We start from the raw sequence: 17,595 nt of genomic DNA, 5'->3' as shown, positions 1-17,595 counted from the left end.
CATGCCTGCTGATGGCAAACTCTCTGTTTTTGTTTATTTACAAAAGGTGTTTATTTCACCTTTAATTTTGAAGGGTATTTTTGCTGGTTCTCAAATTTTTTGGCTGGCAATTACTTTCTTTGAAGTTATTAAAGATATCATTCTACTATCTTCATACTTCCATTGTTGCTATTGAGAAGCCATCAATCAGCCTAACTTTTGTTCCTTTCAAGGCGTACTCTATCTTTCTGGCTACTTTTATGATTTTCTCTTTGTCTTTGATTTTCTACAAGGTTACTATTATGCATCTCTCTGTGAGTTTCTTTTTATCCTGTTTGGGATATCTTGGACTTCTTAGATCTATGGATCAGTGTCTTTCATCAGTTCTGAAAAACTGTCAATTGTTTCTTCAGAGGTTGCCTCTGAACACTTTCATTTCTCTTTTCCTTCTGGAACTCCAAGTAAACATTTGTTAGATCTTATCATGCCCTCCCATCTGAATTTTCCATCTTTTTGACTACCTTTGCAGCCTTATGGATAGTTTCTTCTTAACATAATTTCTAGTTCTTTAATTCTCTTTTGAGATGCACCTAATCTGCAGTTAAAGCCATCCATTGAGTTTCTAATTTCAGCTGCGTTTTTTTTTTTGTAGTTTTAGAATTCCCTCTTTTTCATTTTTTCTGATTTCTAGTGCCCTGTTGAAATTTTCAAGATTGGATTTTATTTATCTGAATACACTAAGCATTGTGGCTTAATAGTCTGTATCTGATGATTCAGATAATTCAAAACTAATGGATCTGTTTGTGTCGGCTGTTGTCTCTACTGCTTCTTACTTATGATAGCTTTATTTATTTGTATTCCTAGTTGTCTTTCTGTGTGGACATTGTACATGAACAATTATTTGTTGAAATAATTTGGGGCCTAGGATGATGGACACTTACTCCAGAGAAGATTTTGTTTGCATTGGTCAGGGCTTATAAGGGTTCTTCTGTCTGGACCCACCATAATTTATGTTCAAAGCTTAAAGTTTACTAGTCCAATTAGATGTTGCAAGGCCAAACTAAAAGACTTTGTGAGAGTTAGTTTATTTCCAGTTTATAATTACCCTTAAACTGAAACATTTGAGGTTCCCTGCATTACATGGGTGATGGTTTGTTAGGAAGCCCCTCCCCTTGTAATGAGCCTTGGGGCTTTGATTTGCTGCCTTGAGTCAGCAGTAGATTCAGCTGTTTGGCACTGGTGTATTACTTAACCTCTATTCCTAACCACAGATGACCTTGGGACAAAAACAGTTAACCATATGAGTACTAAAAGAAAACATGGGTGAATTCCTCTTCGACCTCATGTAGGAAAAGAATTCTTAATTATGAATCAAAGTCTAGATGCAATAGAAGAAAAGTCTGATAAATTTGACTACTTTTTTTTTAAAGATTTTATTTATTTATTTGGCAGAGATAGAGACAGCCAGCGAGAGAGGGAACACAAGCAGGGGGAGTGGGAGAGGAAGAAGCAGGCTCATAGCGGAGGAGCCTGATGTGGGGCTTGATCCCAGAACGCTGGGATCACGCCCTGAGCCGAAGGCAGATGCTTAACCGCTGTGCCACCCAGGCGCCCCTGACTACTTTTTTTAATGCATGGCAGAAATAACACCATATACAAAGTAGAAAAGCAACTAACTGGAAGTAAATACTTGCAACATATATAACATAAAGGCCTAATATTGTTAATGTATAAAGGATACTACAGAAAATGAGCGGAGAAGGACCAACAACCCAACAAAAATGTGGGAAGACATGAATGATTTACAATGATACTTAAATTGTCAAAGAAAATGCAAGATAAAGTGTCATTGAGATACTACTATTCACCTATCATGTTAGTGAAAATGAAAAAGTATTCCAACACATGTTGGAAAAGATGTGAAGAACCAAGCACTCTCCTGTACTGCTGGTGGGAAAGCAAAAAGCGGATCTAAGGCTCAGGGCGAGGGGACAGTCTGGAGATGGAGATTTGAGAATCATCTGTGCTTAGAGGGAAATGAACAGAAATCACTCTGGGAGAGAGAACATGTGGACTGAGGAAAGAGGAGGCCCAGGAACACAGCTACTCAAGGTGGCAGCGCCGCTTCCTGGCGGGCACTACTACCTGGGCTCGGGAGTCCGGCAGAGCCGGTCTTGAAAGCAGCCTGTGGGCCTCAGTTGATGAGCGCTCCGGGCAAAGCGGGTACGGTCCCTGTGATCAGCGCTCACACCTGGCAATGACGTACATCTCAGAGGGATGCTGTCCGAGGATCTGAGATGCGCCAGGTAAAGCACCTGCGGTCGGGAATCCTCCCGGCTCCTGCTCGCTCCTTGATTCCCCCTTTGCCCCCCCCGCCCCCCATGGTGTGTGGTTGCTTGGTCCTTTGGGGATGGGGATGAGGGGGCGGGGTGGGGGACCGAGCTCGGGTGACGCGGCGCTCACGTGACCGGCTGGGCGCCGACGTGGGCAGCAGCCCCCGCGCCCGCCCGCTCGCCCGCCCTGCAGTCCCGTCCCTGCGCTGTCCGCTCGCATAGCCTGCGGGGAACCAGCTCCCTGAGCTGCCCGGGCGGCGGGCGAGGGGCGAGCGGGCTTCGGCGAGCCCGAGGAGGCGCAGGCCTGCCCCGGGCCCCGCAGGTCAGTGTGAAGGTGGGCGCTGCTGGCGGCCCCGGGCAGGGGTGGAGGTGGCTGGGAGTAGGATCCGGGAGCAGCACCGGGTGGGATGGGGTCCGGGAGGCTGGTGAGGAGGGGGATGCCGCTCGGACGTGGGCAGGTGGGGAGGGAGCACCCCGCCGCCTCCTCGACGCCCCTCCTCTATGCCCTCCATTCATTTTTGGACCTGAAATGGGGGGGCACCCCTGCAGTGCGACAGTGAAATGTAGACATATTCTAGAAATAACCCCCCTCACGCTCTGCACCTGAAAGGAAATACTGACCTCCTCGGAAAGGGGGTGGGGGTGGGCGGCTTGCCTGCAAGGGAGGGGGACAGAGACCCAAACAGTTTGGAAAGCATCCTGGTTTAGAGCCTGAGGCCTGAAAATTAATGGCGGCTGGGATGCGGGGGAGGTAGGCGAGGGAAATGTTGCATGAGGAGGGCCCAGGTTCAGGAAAGAAACTTCAGTCAGCTGAGCACACAGGCCCTGCCCCTGTCTCCTGTCTGTCTGCAGGTCTGTGTGTCTGTCCCCAGCACTCTGCAAGGCTAGAAAAGGAGGAACAACCTGTTCAGAATCCCTGCAGGTGAGTGAAAGGGGGAGACCACTGGACAGAAACGGTGGGGGGAGGGTGTGGAGGGCACAGTGTGGGCAGAATTTGAGGTCCCCACTGCCCATCTCACCACCATGTGTATTGCACCCACCCCGCCACACTGAGGGATGGTACAGAAAGTGGTAGGGCCTGCCAGGGAAATGGTTGGCTCTCACGTGTGGGGTGAATTGTGGGGTAAAGGGTAGGGGAAGACACACTTGAGGGCTTCCCACACGGGGAAGGATGCCGGTACTATCAGCACCTGCATTCCACCTCAAGTCCTCAGTTTCCCTTGTCTCCTTTGACTTCTCTTACCCCCCATCCCACCCTACCCCCAGGACAAGGAAAAGAAGGGAAAATCTCAACATGGAAAATTCTACAACGAAAATGAAGGCAAGCTGGAAATCGAGGGAAGGCCAGAAGATGAAGTAGAGCCTGAAGATGAAGAAAAATCAGATGAGGAAGAAAAGCTGGAAATGGAGGGGAAGCCAGGGTATGAGGGAAAGCTCCAGAGTAAGGGGCAGCCAGATGATGAGGGACAACTGGAAGATGAGGGAAAGCAAGAAAAGCAGGGCAAGTCTGAAAATGAGGGAAAACCACACAGTGAGGGCAAGCCAGAATCCCTGGCAAAGCCCGAGGGTGAGCCACGGGCTGCCGAAAAGCGCCCGGCTGAAGATTACGTGCCGAGGAAAGCAAAAAGAAAAACGGACAGGGGGACAGATGATTCCCCCAAGGACTATTAAGAGAAGGAGATGATGAGAGAATGTGGAGATATGTCAAGGGCTCAGGAAGAGCTAAGGAAAAAACAGAAAATGGGTGGTTTTCACTGGATGCAAAGAGATGTACCGGATCCGTTTGCCCCAAGGGGGCAGCGGGGTGTCAGAGGAATGAGGGGCGGAGGTAGGGGCCAAAGGGGTTTACATGATATCCCATATCTTTAATGCCTTTGGCCTTCAGTTCTAACTTCTCTGATGAGAATATTGCTGACGCTGCTTTCCCTGGCAGGCATTTGCCAGGCTATGTGCTTTAACCTTAAGCCGATACTTTGCTTTAGGTGTCACTCTTGTTACCAGCAGCATTTTGACCCAACTACAGTGTTCTCTGTCTTTCAGGAGGGGATTTTCACCCATGTGCATGGAAGAAATGTTCATGGCACACTGTAAAATAACAATAAAGAAAAAACAGGTTTCAGAACCACATATACAGTATCAGACCATTTTTGTAAAACTATAAATGTTCGCATAATGCATTTGTGCACAGAGAAAGTTCTGAAAACGTGTACACTAAAAAGTAGATGAAGGTTTTTCCTGTATGGTAGCCAACAAAAGGTCTTTTGTATTCAGACATGAGTCCAATCATCTGATAGTTAGGTACCTCCATGCCACTCCTCTGTGGGCATTACCCGTCCCCATACCTTCCTCTAGTTGTAACCATGTCAGTGGGCACTGCTGCTCCTTCTTCTGAGTCCTCTACTGTCCTATGGCTCCCACCATGTGTGATTCTTTTTATTTGCTTTGCTCACTAACCACTTCTTCCTAAAGGATGGATTATGTTTGTCATAAAAAAAACTCTAGAAATCAGTACGTGATAAACAACTGAAATGTTCAGTGAGTTTATGAGGGCAATGAAGACACTTAAAAGTCCTGTTGTCAGAATGTAAAATGATGAGTAAAATTTACATTATCTCTGGGACTCACAGCTAGGGAAATCAACCTGGTGGTTAGAGCAACAGATCCGGTGCTGTAAGGGTCAGTCTTGTCATCTGTGAAATGGGAATAAAACAACCTCACATTCTGCTGAGGGGATCAGATGAGATACTGAGTACGTGAGCTATGTTGGGCCAGCACCTTGGCAGTAGTAGGACCCTGGACTGTCAAACACTCAGGGGAAAGGCTGAAGGTAGGTCCCATCTGTGTCTAGGAACAAGGCCAAGCAGCTGAGAAGGGGGTGCCACCTTTCTCTGGATACTCCCCTGTCTGCTGGGCACTCATGTTCTGCTCTGTCCTGTATCCTCTGCTAACAGCTATTGATATGGAGTCGTGGTGACAAAGCCCCTCTGATTCCCTATTGTCCCCAAAGGGCCGAAGCCCCTACTTGACTGCTGTGTGAGTGTGGATAAAGCCTCTCTCCCAACTTCAGAGTTATGCCTACTCAGGTGGTACTGCTCCACAGCTGCTTGGGCTGCCCTGTATTCCGTAGTTCTTAGCATAGTCATTACCATTTTTAGTACATTTTATATTTGCTTATAGTTTCTTTTCTATTCAGAGGACTCGGATATTTGGGGTCCACTGGGGGCTGTGTCCTGAGGCTAATCTATGGACCAGAAAATGGATGGTGATTTGAATTGAACACTACGCCACAGTACCCCAAGGAAATCATATCTAAATTTACATACCTTTCTTAGTGTGAGTTTTCTAAAGTCTCCTGGCTGGCTTGCTATATAAAATCAAGGGACCTGTCCACATATAATCAGAGAGGGTTACACAACTGAGTTTCAAGCTGAAAATATCCCTTTCCATTTCAAACCAATTCCAACTGAAAAGGATAACAGTGCTCTTAAAAATATTAAAAATTCAATGTTAGGCATTTTATTTAACCCACCAGTATTTTCCTTTATCAAAAACACTTTCTTATTCATCCTGATATCCCTTACACTGTCCTTGACACATATACTTAGTAAATTATGATTGAATCAGGAGCTCTGAGTTTCTAGAGAGGTAACTGTTCATGGATTAGAAGACCCATTAGTGTTAATAACGGTAATTCTCTCTAAAATTGATTTATAAACTCAATGCCATCCCAATAGAAATCCCAGCAAACTGGGATTCTAAACGTTATATGGAAAAGCAAAGGACATAAGATAGCCAGAATGTAATGAAAATGAAGAACAAAGTTGGAGGACTCAATGCCTGACTTCAAGACTAAGCTAAAGCTACAGTAATCAATACTGTGTGGTATTGGCATAAGGATAGACCTATTGATCAGTGGAATAAAATAGACATTCCAGAAATAGGTCCATAGGTATATAGATAATTCATTTTTTAAAAAGATCCCAAAGTAATTCAAGGGAGAAAAATAGACTTTTCAACAAATGATTCCAGAACAATTAGATGTTGTCTTAGTTCTGGCTGCTGTAACAAAAATACCATGGACTGTGTGGCTTAACAACAAACATTTATTTCTCACAGTTCTGGAATCTGGGAAGTCTCAGATGTAGGCACTGACGAATTTGGTGTCTGGTGAGGCCTGATTCCTGGTTCATAAATAGATGTATTCACATGACAGAAGGGGCAAAGGGCCTTTCTGGGGTCTCTTTTATAATGGAACTAATCCCATTTGTGACACTTCCATCACATGGCCTAATCACTTCCCAAAGATCCCACTTCCAAATACCGTCACATTGGATGTTAGGATTTAACATATGAATTTTGGGGTTACACATTCAGTCTATAGTAGATAACCACATACAAAAAAAGTACCTTTGCCTCACGCCATATACAAAATATGAACTCAAAATGGCTCATAGATCAAAATGCAAAAACTAAAATTATAAATACTTCATTTAAAAATAGGAAAAAGGGCACTGGGTGGCTCAGTCGGTCAGGAATCTGCCTTCAGCTCAGGTCATGGTCCTGGGGTGCTGGGATCCAGCCCTGCGTTGGGCTATCTGCTCAGCAGGGAGCCTGCTTCTCCTCTCCCTCCGCCTGCCCCTCTGTCTGCCACTCTGCCTACTTGTGCTCTCTCTATATATCAAATAGATAAATTTAAAAAATCTTTAAATAAAAATAAAAATGGGAAAAAATAAGGAATAATCTGTAGTTGCAGAGCCAAATATTGCTTATTTAATGTTGTACTGGTTTAAAGACATTTGAAATTATTTTTCTGCCACTATCTACTTAACAAGTTCTAGTTTTTCCTACTAAGAAATGGAAAAAGGCAAATGCTAATGATAAAACATTTAAATGCAGACAATAAAATTTAAAATATTTTTAGAGGGGTGCCTGGCTGGCTCAGTCAGTGGAGCTTGCGACTCTTGATCTTGGGGTCCAGAGCCCAAGAGGTTGTGAGTTCAAACCCCACATTGAGTGCAGAGATTACCTAGAAAACATATAAAATAAAATATTGTTAGAAAAAATAGGAATAAAGGAGTAATCCTGGGTTAGACAAGCCTTTCATAGAAGGACGTAAGTGCTAATAAAAAAATTTATAAATTGGACCACATAAATATTAAAATATTTTAAAACAACTCTTCAAAAGCCATTATCATGTTAGGAAAATGAAAAGACAATTTCCACCTAGAAGAAGATAACTGATAAAGCATCTGTCTCCAGAATATACAAAGAAATCTTACAATTCAGTAATAATAAGACAAATAACAAGAAAATAAAATTTAAAAATAAGCAAAAGATTTAAATAGACACTTCACCAAAGAAAAGATGAAGATGGCAAATGATCAGATGAAAACATGTTCAACATCATTAATTTTCAGGGAAATGAAAATTAATACCATAATGAAATACCACTACACACCTACTGGAGTGGCTAAACTAAAAAAACAAAAGCAAAGAGGTGTTATTAAAAAGTCCTAGCAAGGATATGGCACAACTGGAATTCTCACTGTTGGTGGGAATACAAAATGGCATGGCCTGGGGCTCCCGGCTGGCTTGTCAGTAGAGTGTGTCACTCTTGATCATAGTTTGAGCCCCATGTTGGATGTAGAGTTTACTTTAAAAAATTGGGCAAAAATGGCATGGCCACTCTAGAAAAGTTTGGCAGCCATACATTTACCATATGACCCAATAATCGCACTCCTAGGTATTTACCCAAGAGTAATGAAAACCTTAGTAGCTTTATTCATAACAGCTCACAACTGGAACAACAATCCAAATACCCCCCAAATGGTGAATGGATAAATAAGAAAAAACTACTGGTTCATGCAAAAACATGAATGACTCAAACTCATTAGGCTAAGTAGCCAGACAAAAAAAAAAGCTATACTCTAGTTTGCTTCCATTTATAAAACATTCTGGAAAAAGCAAAACTATAGAGACAGAAATCAGGTTGATTCTCAACTGTAATTTTGGATGTTGTTCCTAACTGTAGGAACTTTAGCCTTATAATCTGCCTCTTCTAGCCCCATCCCCAACCCAAGGCCACCCAATACCCTTTAATACATTCTCTTTCTGCTCAAATTAGCCAGAGTTGGTTTCTGTGGCTTGTAACTAAGTAACTGAACATCTAATGCCTTGTATTCCCTCCATTCAATTTTTCTAAAATTTGTCAGAAATTCAAAGTTCTTTTTCTGTGATCAACTCACAAAATGATTAAGCCAGCCTGTGCCCTCATTAAAAAAAATGGGGGGGGGGCGCCTGGGTGGCTTAATTGGTTAAGCGTCCGACTCTTGGTTTCAGCTCAGGTCAGGATCTCATGGGTTGTGGGATCGAGCACTAAGTTGGGATCCTTGCTCAGCAAGGAATCTGTGTGAAAGAGTCTCTCCCTTTACCCCTCCCCCAGTCTCTCTCTCTTTCTCACTCTCTCAAAATAAATAAGAGCTTCATTTCTAAAAAAAATTTTTTTTTGCTTTGTGGTTTTATTTTCTGGACTATTTATGTTTAGTGACTGTTCTTCAATGTTACAGCATCCTAATTGTTAATGGCACAGGGTCAAAATTGTTCAAAGCTTGACTCTCTGAACCCCTCGCTGTCTGTGCAAAAGTCTGGTTATCTCAATTACTTTTTCAAAGAGGGACTTGCCCATCTAACCCCAAAGAAATTTAGGGTTCAGGACCCAGGAGAGAGAGAGCCCTATGCCAACCAGTTTTCACAGGCTCTTGGGAAAATATTATTTGTCAGAGGCAGCATAGAAAAGATCAGGCTCTGGGTGCTTGGATGGCTCAGTTGGCTAAGCATCCAACTCTTGGTTTCAGCTTAGGTCATGCTCTTGGGGTCTTGAGATCAAGCCCCACATGGGGCTCCATGCTCCTCAGCATGGGGTCTGCTTGAGATTCTCTCTCCCTCTGCCCCTACCCCCCCCCCTCTCTCTCTCAAATAAATAAATAAATTTTTTAAAAAAGAGAAAAGACCAGTCTCAGCTGGTCTGAAGGTTTCTACTGAGTTACCTCAATTGAAAAAAAAGATGGGGCACCTGGGTGTCTCAGTAGGTTAAGCGCCTGCCTTCGGCTCGGGTCATGATCCCGGGGTCCTAGGATTGAGCCCCGCGTCAGGCTCTCTGCTCAGTGGTGAGTGTGATTCTCCTTCTCACTCTCCCTCTGTGCTCTCTCTCTCTCAAATAAATAAATAAAATCTTTAAAAAAAGAAAAAAGAAAGAAAATATCAAGCAGTGTTCAGGCACCAGCTAACGAAAGGTATCTGGATGGTCATGAAGACACAGGGGCACAGGGTTCCTTCATGATGGATGTCCTGAACAAGTTTCTGCCTGTTTTTAACCACTGGGAGGATCTTGACATCTAGGCCACATTCCCTTCTAAATAGTACATATCTATATATTCGGATAGTGAGTGTACCCACTGGGGGCATCCACTGCAGAGAAAGCTCTCAATAATTAGGAGGAAAAAAATGACCATCTCTGTAGATATCACTCAGTTTTTCCTCTCAGCAAACCCTGTGTTTGCTCAATGAGTCCATGTAAAGTGGCCATGGAAGCAAGAATAGAGCTACGCAACGATGCAGGAATATCGACTCCCCTTACCAACCTGATCCAACTACTGTCACAGCTGAGTACAGAACCTGCCAACAGTAGAGGCCAAAGCTAAGCCGCTAATATGACACCATTTCCAGGGGGTAACAGACATCCACTTGGAGAAGGTTGATTACAGTGGACCTTTTCCACCACAGAAAGACAGTGCTTTGTCTTTAAATGGAAATAATTACACTTTCTTAGATACCAGTTTTATTATGTGGAAATAATTACACTTTCTTAGATACCAGTTTTATTATGATATAATTCACATACCACAAAATTTACCCCCTTTTAAAGTACACAATTCAGTTATATTAGTATATTCACAAAGTTGTGCAACCATCACCACTATCTAATTTTAGAGTATCCTCATCATCCCCAAAAGAAATCCTATACATTAGCAAACACTATATATTCTCCTCCACTTCCATCCTCACCCTACCCAGTAAGTGGTAACCACTAATCTACCTTCTCTGTCGCTATGGATTTGGCAATTGTGGACATTTCATACAAATGGAATCATACAACATGTGGTCTTTTGTGACTAGCTTCTTTCAATCAACATGATGTTTTGAAAGTTCATCTATATCATCCATTCCTTTTTACTGCCTAATAGTATTCCATTAGATGGTACATCACATTTATTTACCCATTCATCAATCGATGAACATTTGGGTTGTTTTCAGTTTTGGCTACGATGAATAATGTTACTATGAACATTTGCATAACAGCTATTGTTTGAACATGTGTTTTAATTCTTTGGAGTATACACCTAGGAGTAGAATTGCTGGGTTGTATGGTAATTCTATGTTTAACATTTTGCGGAACTACCAAATGGTTCAAAGTGGCTGCACCGTTGTACATTCTCACCAACAATGTATGAGGTTCCAATTTCTTCACATTCTCAGCAGGGCTTGTTATTGAGTGTCTTTTTATTTTACCTATCCTTGTTGATATGAAGTGGTATCTCACTGTAGTGTGATTTGCTTTTCCCTAACAGGTAATTATATTGAACAGTTTTCATGGGCATAGTCACCATCTGTATATCTTCTTTAGGGAAAGGTATGTTCAAAACATTTGCCCATTTAAAAAATAAATTTGATTATTTGTCCTTTAATTGTTGACTTGTAATAGATCTTTATATATTCTGGATAGAAGTCCCCCCGCCAAATATTTGATTTGCCAGTATTTTCTCTCATTCTGTAGGTTGATTTTTAACTTCCTGGATGGTGTCCTTTGAAGCATAAAAGTTTTTGTTTTGACTAAGCCCCCAATTCATCTATTTTATCTTTTGTTGCCTATGCTTTGGGTGTCATGTCTAAGAAAATATTGCCTAACGTGTGATCATGAATGTTTACTCATGTTTTCTTCTAAGAGTTTTATAGGCTCAGCTTTTACACTTAGAACTATGATTCATTTTGAGTTCTCATAGGATGTGACGTACGGGTTCAAATTAATTCTTTTGCATGTAGAGATCCAGCTGTCCTAGCACCATTTCCTTAAAAAACCTATTCTTTCCCCCATTGAATTATCTTGGCATATTTGTCAAAAATCCATTGACCACAAATATGACGGTTTAGTTCTAGGCTCTGAATTATATTTTATTTTTCTATACACCTATCCTTATGTAAGTACCACACTGCCATGATTATTGTAGCTTTGTAATAAACTTGGAAATTCAAAACTATGAGGCCTCCAATTTTCTCCTTTTTCAATATTGTTTTGACTATTCTGGGTATTTTGGATGTCCAAAAGAATTTTGGGATCAGCTTGTCAAGTTCTGAAAAGATGTCAGCGGGAACTCTGATAGGGATTGCAGTAAATCTGCAGGTCAATTTAGGAAGTATTGCTAAATTAACAGTATTAACACAGAATATCTTTACATTTATTTAGGTCTTAATTTCTTTAAACAGCATTTAAAAAATTTTTCAGTGTGCAGTGCTTACATTTCTTCGGTTAAATTTATTCTCAAGTATTTTATTTTTTTTATCCTATTGTAAATAGAATCATTTTCTTAATTTTCTTTTTTTAAGATTTTATTTATTTATTTATTTGAGAGACAGAAAGCACAAGTGGGGAGGGGGGGCAGAGGGAGAGGGAGAAGCAGACTTCATGCTGTGCCGGGAGCCCAGACATGGGACTCCATCCCAGAACCCTGAGATCATGACCTGAGCCAAAGGCAGACACTTAACCGAGTGAGCCACCCAGGCGCTCCATTTTCTTAATTTTCATCTTCAGATAGTTCAATGCTAGTGTACAGAAATATAACTCATTTTGTATATCATTATGGTATTCTGTAACCTTTCTGAATACACTTACTAGTTTTAAAAGCTTTCTTGTGTGTGCACACCTTTGGAATATTATTTACAAAATTATGCTGTCTATGAATATGGATTTACTTTTTCCTTCAAATCTGGATGCCTTTTATTTCTCTTTCTTGACTAATTGCCCTGGCTAGAGCCTCCAGTATAATACTGAATAAAAGTATGGGGATAAAAAATTCTTGTCTTGTTCCTGGTCCTAAGGAAAAAGCATTAAATCTCTCACTACGAAGTACAATGTGAGGTGTAGTTACATTATATCCTTACTGGGTTGAGGAAGTTCCCATTTTGTCAAATGCTTTTTCTGTGTCTAGTGAGATGATCTTGTGATTTTTTTTCTTTATTGTATCAATATGGCATTTTATGTTGGTTGATTTTCACATGTCAAATAAGCTTGCATTCCTGGGGTGGATTCCACTTGGTCATGGTATCCTTTATATATGATGCTGGATTATTTTGTTAGTGTCTACTATGTATATCCATAAGGCATACTATACTGTAGTTGTCTTTTATGATATTTTTATATGGTTTGGCATCAGGGTAATGCCCACATTACAGAACGTGTTGAAAAGTGTCCTCCCTCCTATTTTTGGAAGAATATTACAGGTTTATTATTAATTTGTCTTTAAAAGTTTAATAGAATAAACCAGTGAAGCTGTCTGGGCCTGGGCTATTCTTTGTGAGGTTTTTTGGATTACTAATTCAATCTCTTTACTTGATATAGGTCTATTCAGATTTTCTAATTCTTCTTGAATCAGCTTCAGTACAGTATATCTTTTTAGAGAAATGTCCATTTCTTATAGATTATTTAATTTGTTGACTTGTAATTATTCATAGATTTCCCTTAAAAAATATTCATTTTTTTAGGTCAGCAATGATGTCCCCACTTTTGTTCCTGATTTTAGTAATGAGAATCTTCTTGCTTTTTCTTAGTGTAGCTAACAGTTTGTTAATTTTGTTGACCTTTTTAAAGAAGCAATTTTTGTTTCATTGTCTCTATTTTCCTGTACTCTATTACATTTATTTCCACACTAATCTTTATTATTTACTTCCTACTGTTTGCTTTGGTTTAGTTTGTTCTACCCTTTTTTCCAGTAACTATGTTAAACCGTAGAGTAAGTCTCAAAATATTTAAAAAGTATTGAAATCATACAAATATGTTCTATGACCAAAATGGCATGAAATTAGAAATCAATAACATGTGCACATGTGGGGAATTCACAAATATTCGGGAAATAAAAAACACACTCCTAAAAAACCAACAGATCAAAAAGGAAGTGGATTACACTATAATTTGAGATGAAAGAAATTGAAAACACTACATACCAAAACTTGCAGGATGCAGTTAAAGCAGAACCTAGGGAAAAATTGTAGCTGTAAACACCCATATTTTATTTTATTTTTAAAGATTTTATTTATTTATTTATTTATTTATTTATTTATTTATTTGAGAGAGAGAGAGGGAGCAGCAGAGGGAGAAGGAGAAGCAGGCCTTCCACAAGCAGGGAGCCTGACGCAGGGCTCGATCTCAGGACCCTGAGATCATGACCCCAGCCGAAGGCAGACACCTCACTGCTGAGCCACCCAGGCCCCCCTGTAAACACCCATCGTTTAAAAAGATCTCAATAACCTAATCTTCCACCTCAAGAAACTGTGAAAAGAAAACCAAACTGAACACAAAGCAAGTTGAAGGCAGGAAATAAAGACTAGAGTAGAAATTAATGAGAGAGGAAACAGAAAAACCGTAAAGAAAATCAATGAAACCAAAATTTAGTTCTTTGAAAAGAACAACAAAGGCAACAAATCATTAACTGCACTGAACAACAAAAAGAGAGAAAAAAGTGATAAGGTTCACATTACTAAAATCAGGAATGAAAGAAGGGACACCACTATCAACCTTACACAAATAAAAAGAATTGTAAGACAATACTATAAATAATTGTATGACAATGAATTACATAACCTAGATGAAATGGACATTCCTAGAAGGAGTTAAACTACCAAAACCAAGTCAAGAAGAAATACAAAGTCTGAATAGACCTATAACAAGTAGAGAGATGAAATTTGTTATTAAAAAAAAAACACCAAAAACTTTCTGTGAAGAAAAGCCCAGGATTAGATAGCTGCACTGGTGAATTCTATTGTGATATTGTGGTTTATAATAAGAAATATATATTTGGTCTCTGTCCTGTTACTGGCGCAGAGCTCCTAAAATCCTTGGAACTTTTTTTTTTTTAAAGATTTTATTTATTCATTTGACAGAGATAGAGGCAGCCAGCGAGAGAGGGAACACAAGCAGGGGGAGTGGGAGAGGAAGAAGTAGGCTCCCAGCGGAGGAGACCAATGTGGGGCTCAATCCCAGAACCCCAGGATCATGCCCTGAGCTGAAGGCAGATGCTTAACGACTGAGCCACCCAGGCGCCCCAACCCTTGGAATATCTTAAGTGAAAAGAGCAATAAAAGTGTCTTATTATTCATAACAAGCCCTTTTCAACCATACCAGTTTATATTAATGAGATGACCTTTGAACAGTCCCTAGGTAACCTAAGGATGGAGGCTCATTGCCAAGGGAACTGACCATAATTAGAGGGGTGGAACTTTCAGCTCATCCTTCCCTCCCCATCCCACCTCAGGGGAGGGAAAGGGAGCTAGAGGTTGAGTTAATTGCCAAAGGCCAATAATTTAATCAATCATGCCTATGTAATGAACCTCCATAAAAATCCCTGAATATGGGGTTCAAGAAGCTTCCCAGTTGGCAAACACATGGAGGTTCTGGTAGAGTAGCTCTCCCAGAGAAGCTCTACATCCTTTCTCACATACCTTGCCCTATGTATCTCTTCTATTTGGCCGATCCTGAGTTATAACCTTTTATAACAAACTGGTAATCTAGTAAGTAAAATGGTTTCCTGAGTTCTATGAGCCGCTCTAGCAAATTAGTTAAATCTGAGGTGGGGGTCATGGGAGCCTCCAATTACAGCCAGTCAGTCAGAAGCACAGGTATCCTGGACTTGCAATTGGCATCTGAAGTGGCAATGGGTGCGGGGCTGCAGAACTACTCTGTGGGCTATGAGGCTATCTCCTGGTAGACAGTGTCAGAATTGAGTAGTTAACACACAGGGCACTCAGCAGGTGTTGCAGAATTGCCTGATGTGTGGAAAACCCACACGTCTGCTGTCAGAGTAAAATAGTATTGTAGTAGAGTACTGAGAGTAGAGGAGACTCACAAGAGCATGTTTTTTCTTTATATCTACCAATGTTTAAAGAAGAGTAAACGCCAATACTTTACAAATCTCCCAAAGTATTGTTAAAAGATAAACTGAGGCATATTAACATTTTTAAGAGTTTGAGCAAACATCAACTCAAATTGAACAGTGCCAAATTGGAACGGGTTAGGAGTGCTCCACAGACAGGAGCCAGGGGCAGGATTTTTATAGAGAAGATGCAGAAGCAAAATGAGGAAATTATTTAATTGGGTATCTTAAGTGGTTGCATTATCTGGGAAGCCTAATTGGTTCTTTGTGATTGGTTGTTCTTCTTAACCTTGAAGTAGTTATAGGAATTGACTCTGGTTTAGGTTTTGGTTTGCTTAACTAGTCTACCAAGTCATTAGGGCCACTTCAGTCTAATGATCTCCTTGTTCAATTACTTTAATAATTCCCTCCTTTTGGTCATCCTCTCATTCGTGAGAGATAAACCAAAATTTTGGTATTAGGGTCACTCTCCATCACCAACAGGTTTAAACTATTCTTGTCTCGTGAAACTCATTAAGTTATGATGCCAGTTTTGTGGAAGAATTGTTTTTGCTATTCCATTTTGTTGTTCATCTTGTTTGTTTGTCCAAGTACAGTGAGACAATCTGCTGTATGCTGATGGCAGTGAATATGTATTTAAGACCCTTGAGAGAACACAGCACACCAGGGAGACTACAGTGATGACTACCAGGGGATAATGCCAAAACACTGAAGTATGCTCCTTAATCAGGCACCCCATGAACCAAATCAATCGATAGCAAATAAATTAAAGAATGTACCTGAAGAGACATGAACCTGTTTTAGCCAAGTGGCCTGTTTGTTAATTCCCTGTATTTGCTACAATACCAGAGGTGCTGATCCAGGTACCTCAGGAGGCGTTTGCTATAGCACAAACTCCTCCGTGTTCAGCCAACAAGTAATCTAAAGCAATTCTATTATCTAAAGCCTCCGAAGCAAGAAAGCCTAGGGACTTTTGTTGTGCACCTATAGACTTAGTGTTAGATTCAGTGATATTTACCAGAGTTAAAGAACATCATCTTCCTTTTTTAAAAAAGATTTTATTTATTTATCTGACAGAGAGAGAGAGAGCACAAGCAGGGGGAGTGGCAGAGGGAGAGGGAGAGGCAGGCTCCCAGCTGAGCAGAGAGCCCGATGTGGGACTCAATCCCAGGACCCTGGGATCATGACCTGAGCTGAAGGCAGACACTTAACTGACTGAGCCACTCAGGTATCCCAAGAACGTCACCCTCCTGTGCATTAACAGACAGAAAAAGGGAGTAGCTAAAAGGCAAAAATAAATACAAAGTTTTCATATTAAAGAAGATCTTGACCCATGATATTGGGAGAGTTGTCCACCTCAAGATGCCATCTGCTTCTGGGGAGGAACTTCCCTAGTTAATTTTAGATCTCCAGCTGGTGTGCAGTCCAAGAGTCTGGAGATGCCTTTATTTATTTATTTATTTATTTATTTATTTATTTATAAGATTTTATTTATTTATTTGAGAGAGAGAGAGAGAGAGAGCGGGTGGAGGGAGAGGAAGAGGGAAAGAATCCCAAGCAGACTCTGTGCACTGAGCACAAAGCCCTATGCAGGGGTCTATCTCATGACCCTGAGATCACAACCTGAGCCGAAACCAATAGTTGGACACTTAACTGACTGAGACACCCAGCTCCTGAAAGAGCCCTTTTCAATTGGGAGATGTGGACCTAAGGTTCAAGGCCCTGAAGTTTGGTGCCACGTGGCTAGTGAAGAGAACCTCTTATGATCCCTTTCAACACGGATCCAGGGCACTCTGTTCTTAGTGATTCCAGGTCAGAAAGGCGGGAGAAAGTTGTAAACGTTAGTTTGGAGAACTGTAGCCAATATTTAGAAAAATTGGAAAAATTAATAATCTAGCCCAGTTTACAGATAGATAACAAAACCTCAAAAAAAGATAAGCAGAACTAGAATCTAATATTCACAAAAGTGGGTTATAGTTTTCTATGAAACATAACTTTTCTCTCTACAGTTACCCATATGTCTAGCAAAGATAATCACAGTAAGACTAATTTGTTAGCAAAATAAGTCTAGTCTTATTAAACTT

At 40.9% G+C, this 17,595-nt stretch overlaps 1 protein-coding gene across 1 annotated transcript; it reads left to right on the top strand.

The window, feature by feature from the left end:
- Positions 1-3,617: 3,617 nt before the first annotated feature.
- TCEAL3 (transcription elongation factor A like 3) lies at positions 3,618-4,439 on the top strand (the record flags this gene model as incomplete). The annotated part of the gene is given in 1 exon segment (XM_040645368.1): positions 3,618-4,439. A coding segment is annotated over 1 exon segment (564 nt), but the record flags the coding sequence as incomplete, so codon positions are not given.
- Between the last annotated feature and the right edge of the window lie 13,156 nt (positions 4,440-17,595).

Source organism: Ursus maritimus (genome assembly GCF_017311325.1).
Source record: "Ursus maritimus isolate PB19 chromosome X unlocalized genomic scaffold, ASM1731132v1 scaffold_X1, whole genome shotgun sequence".
Classification (NCBI taxonomy): domain Eukaryota; kingdom Metazoa; phylum Chordata; class Mammalia; order Carnivora; family Ursidae; genus Ursus; species Ursus maritimus.
This window is presented reverse-complemented; position numbering and strand designations above follow the sequence as displayed.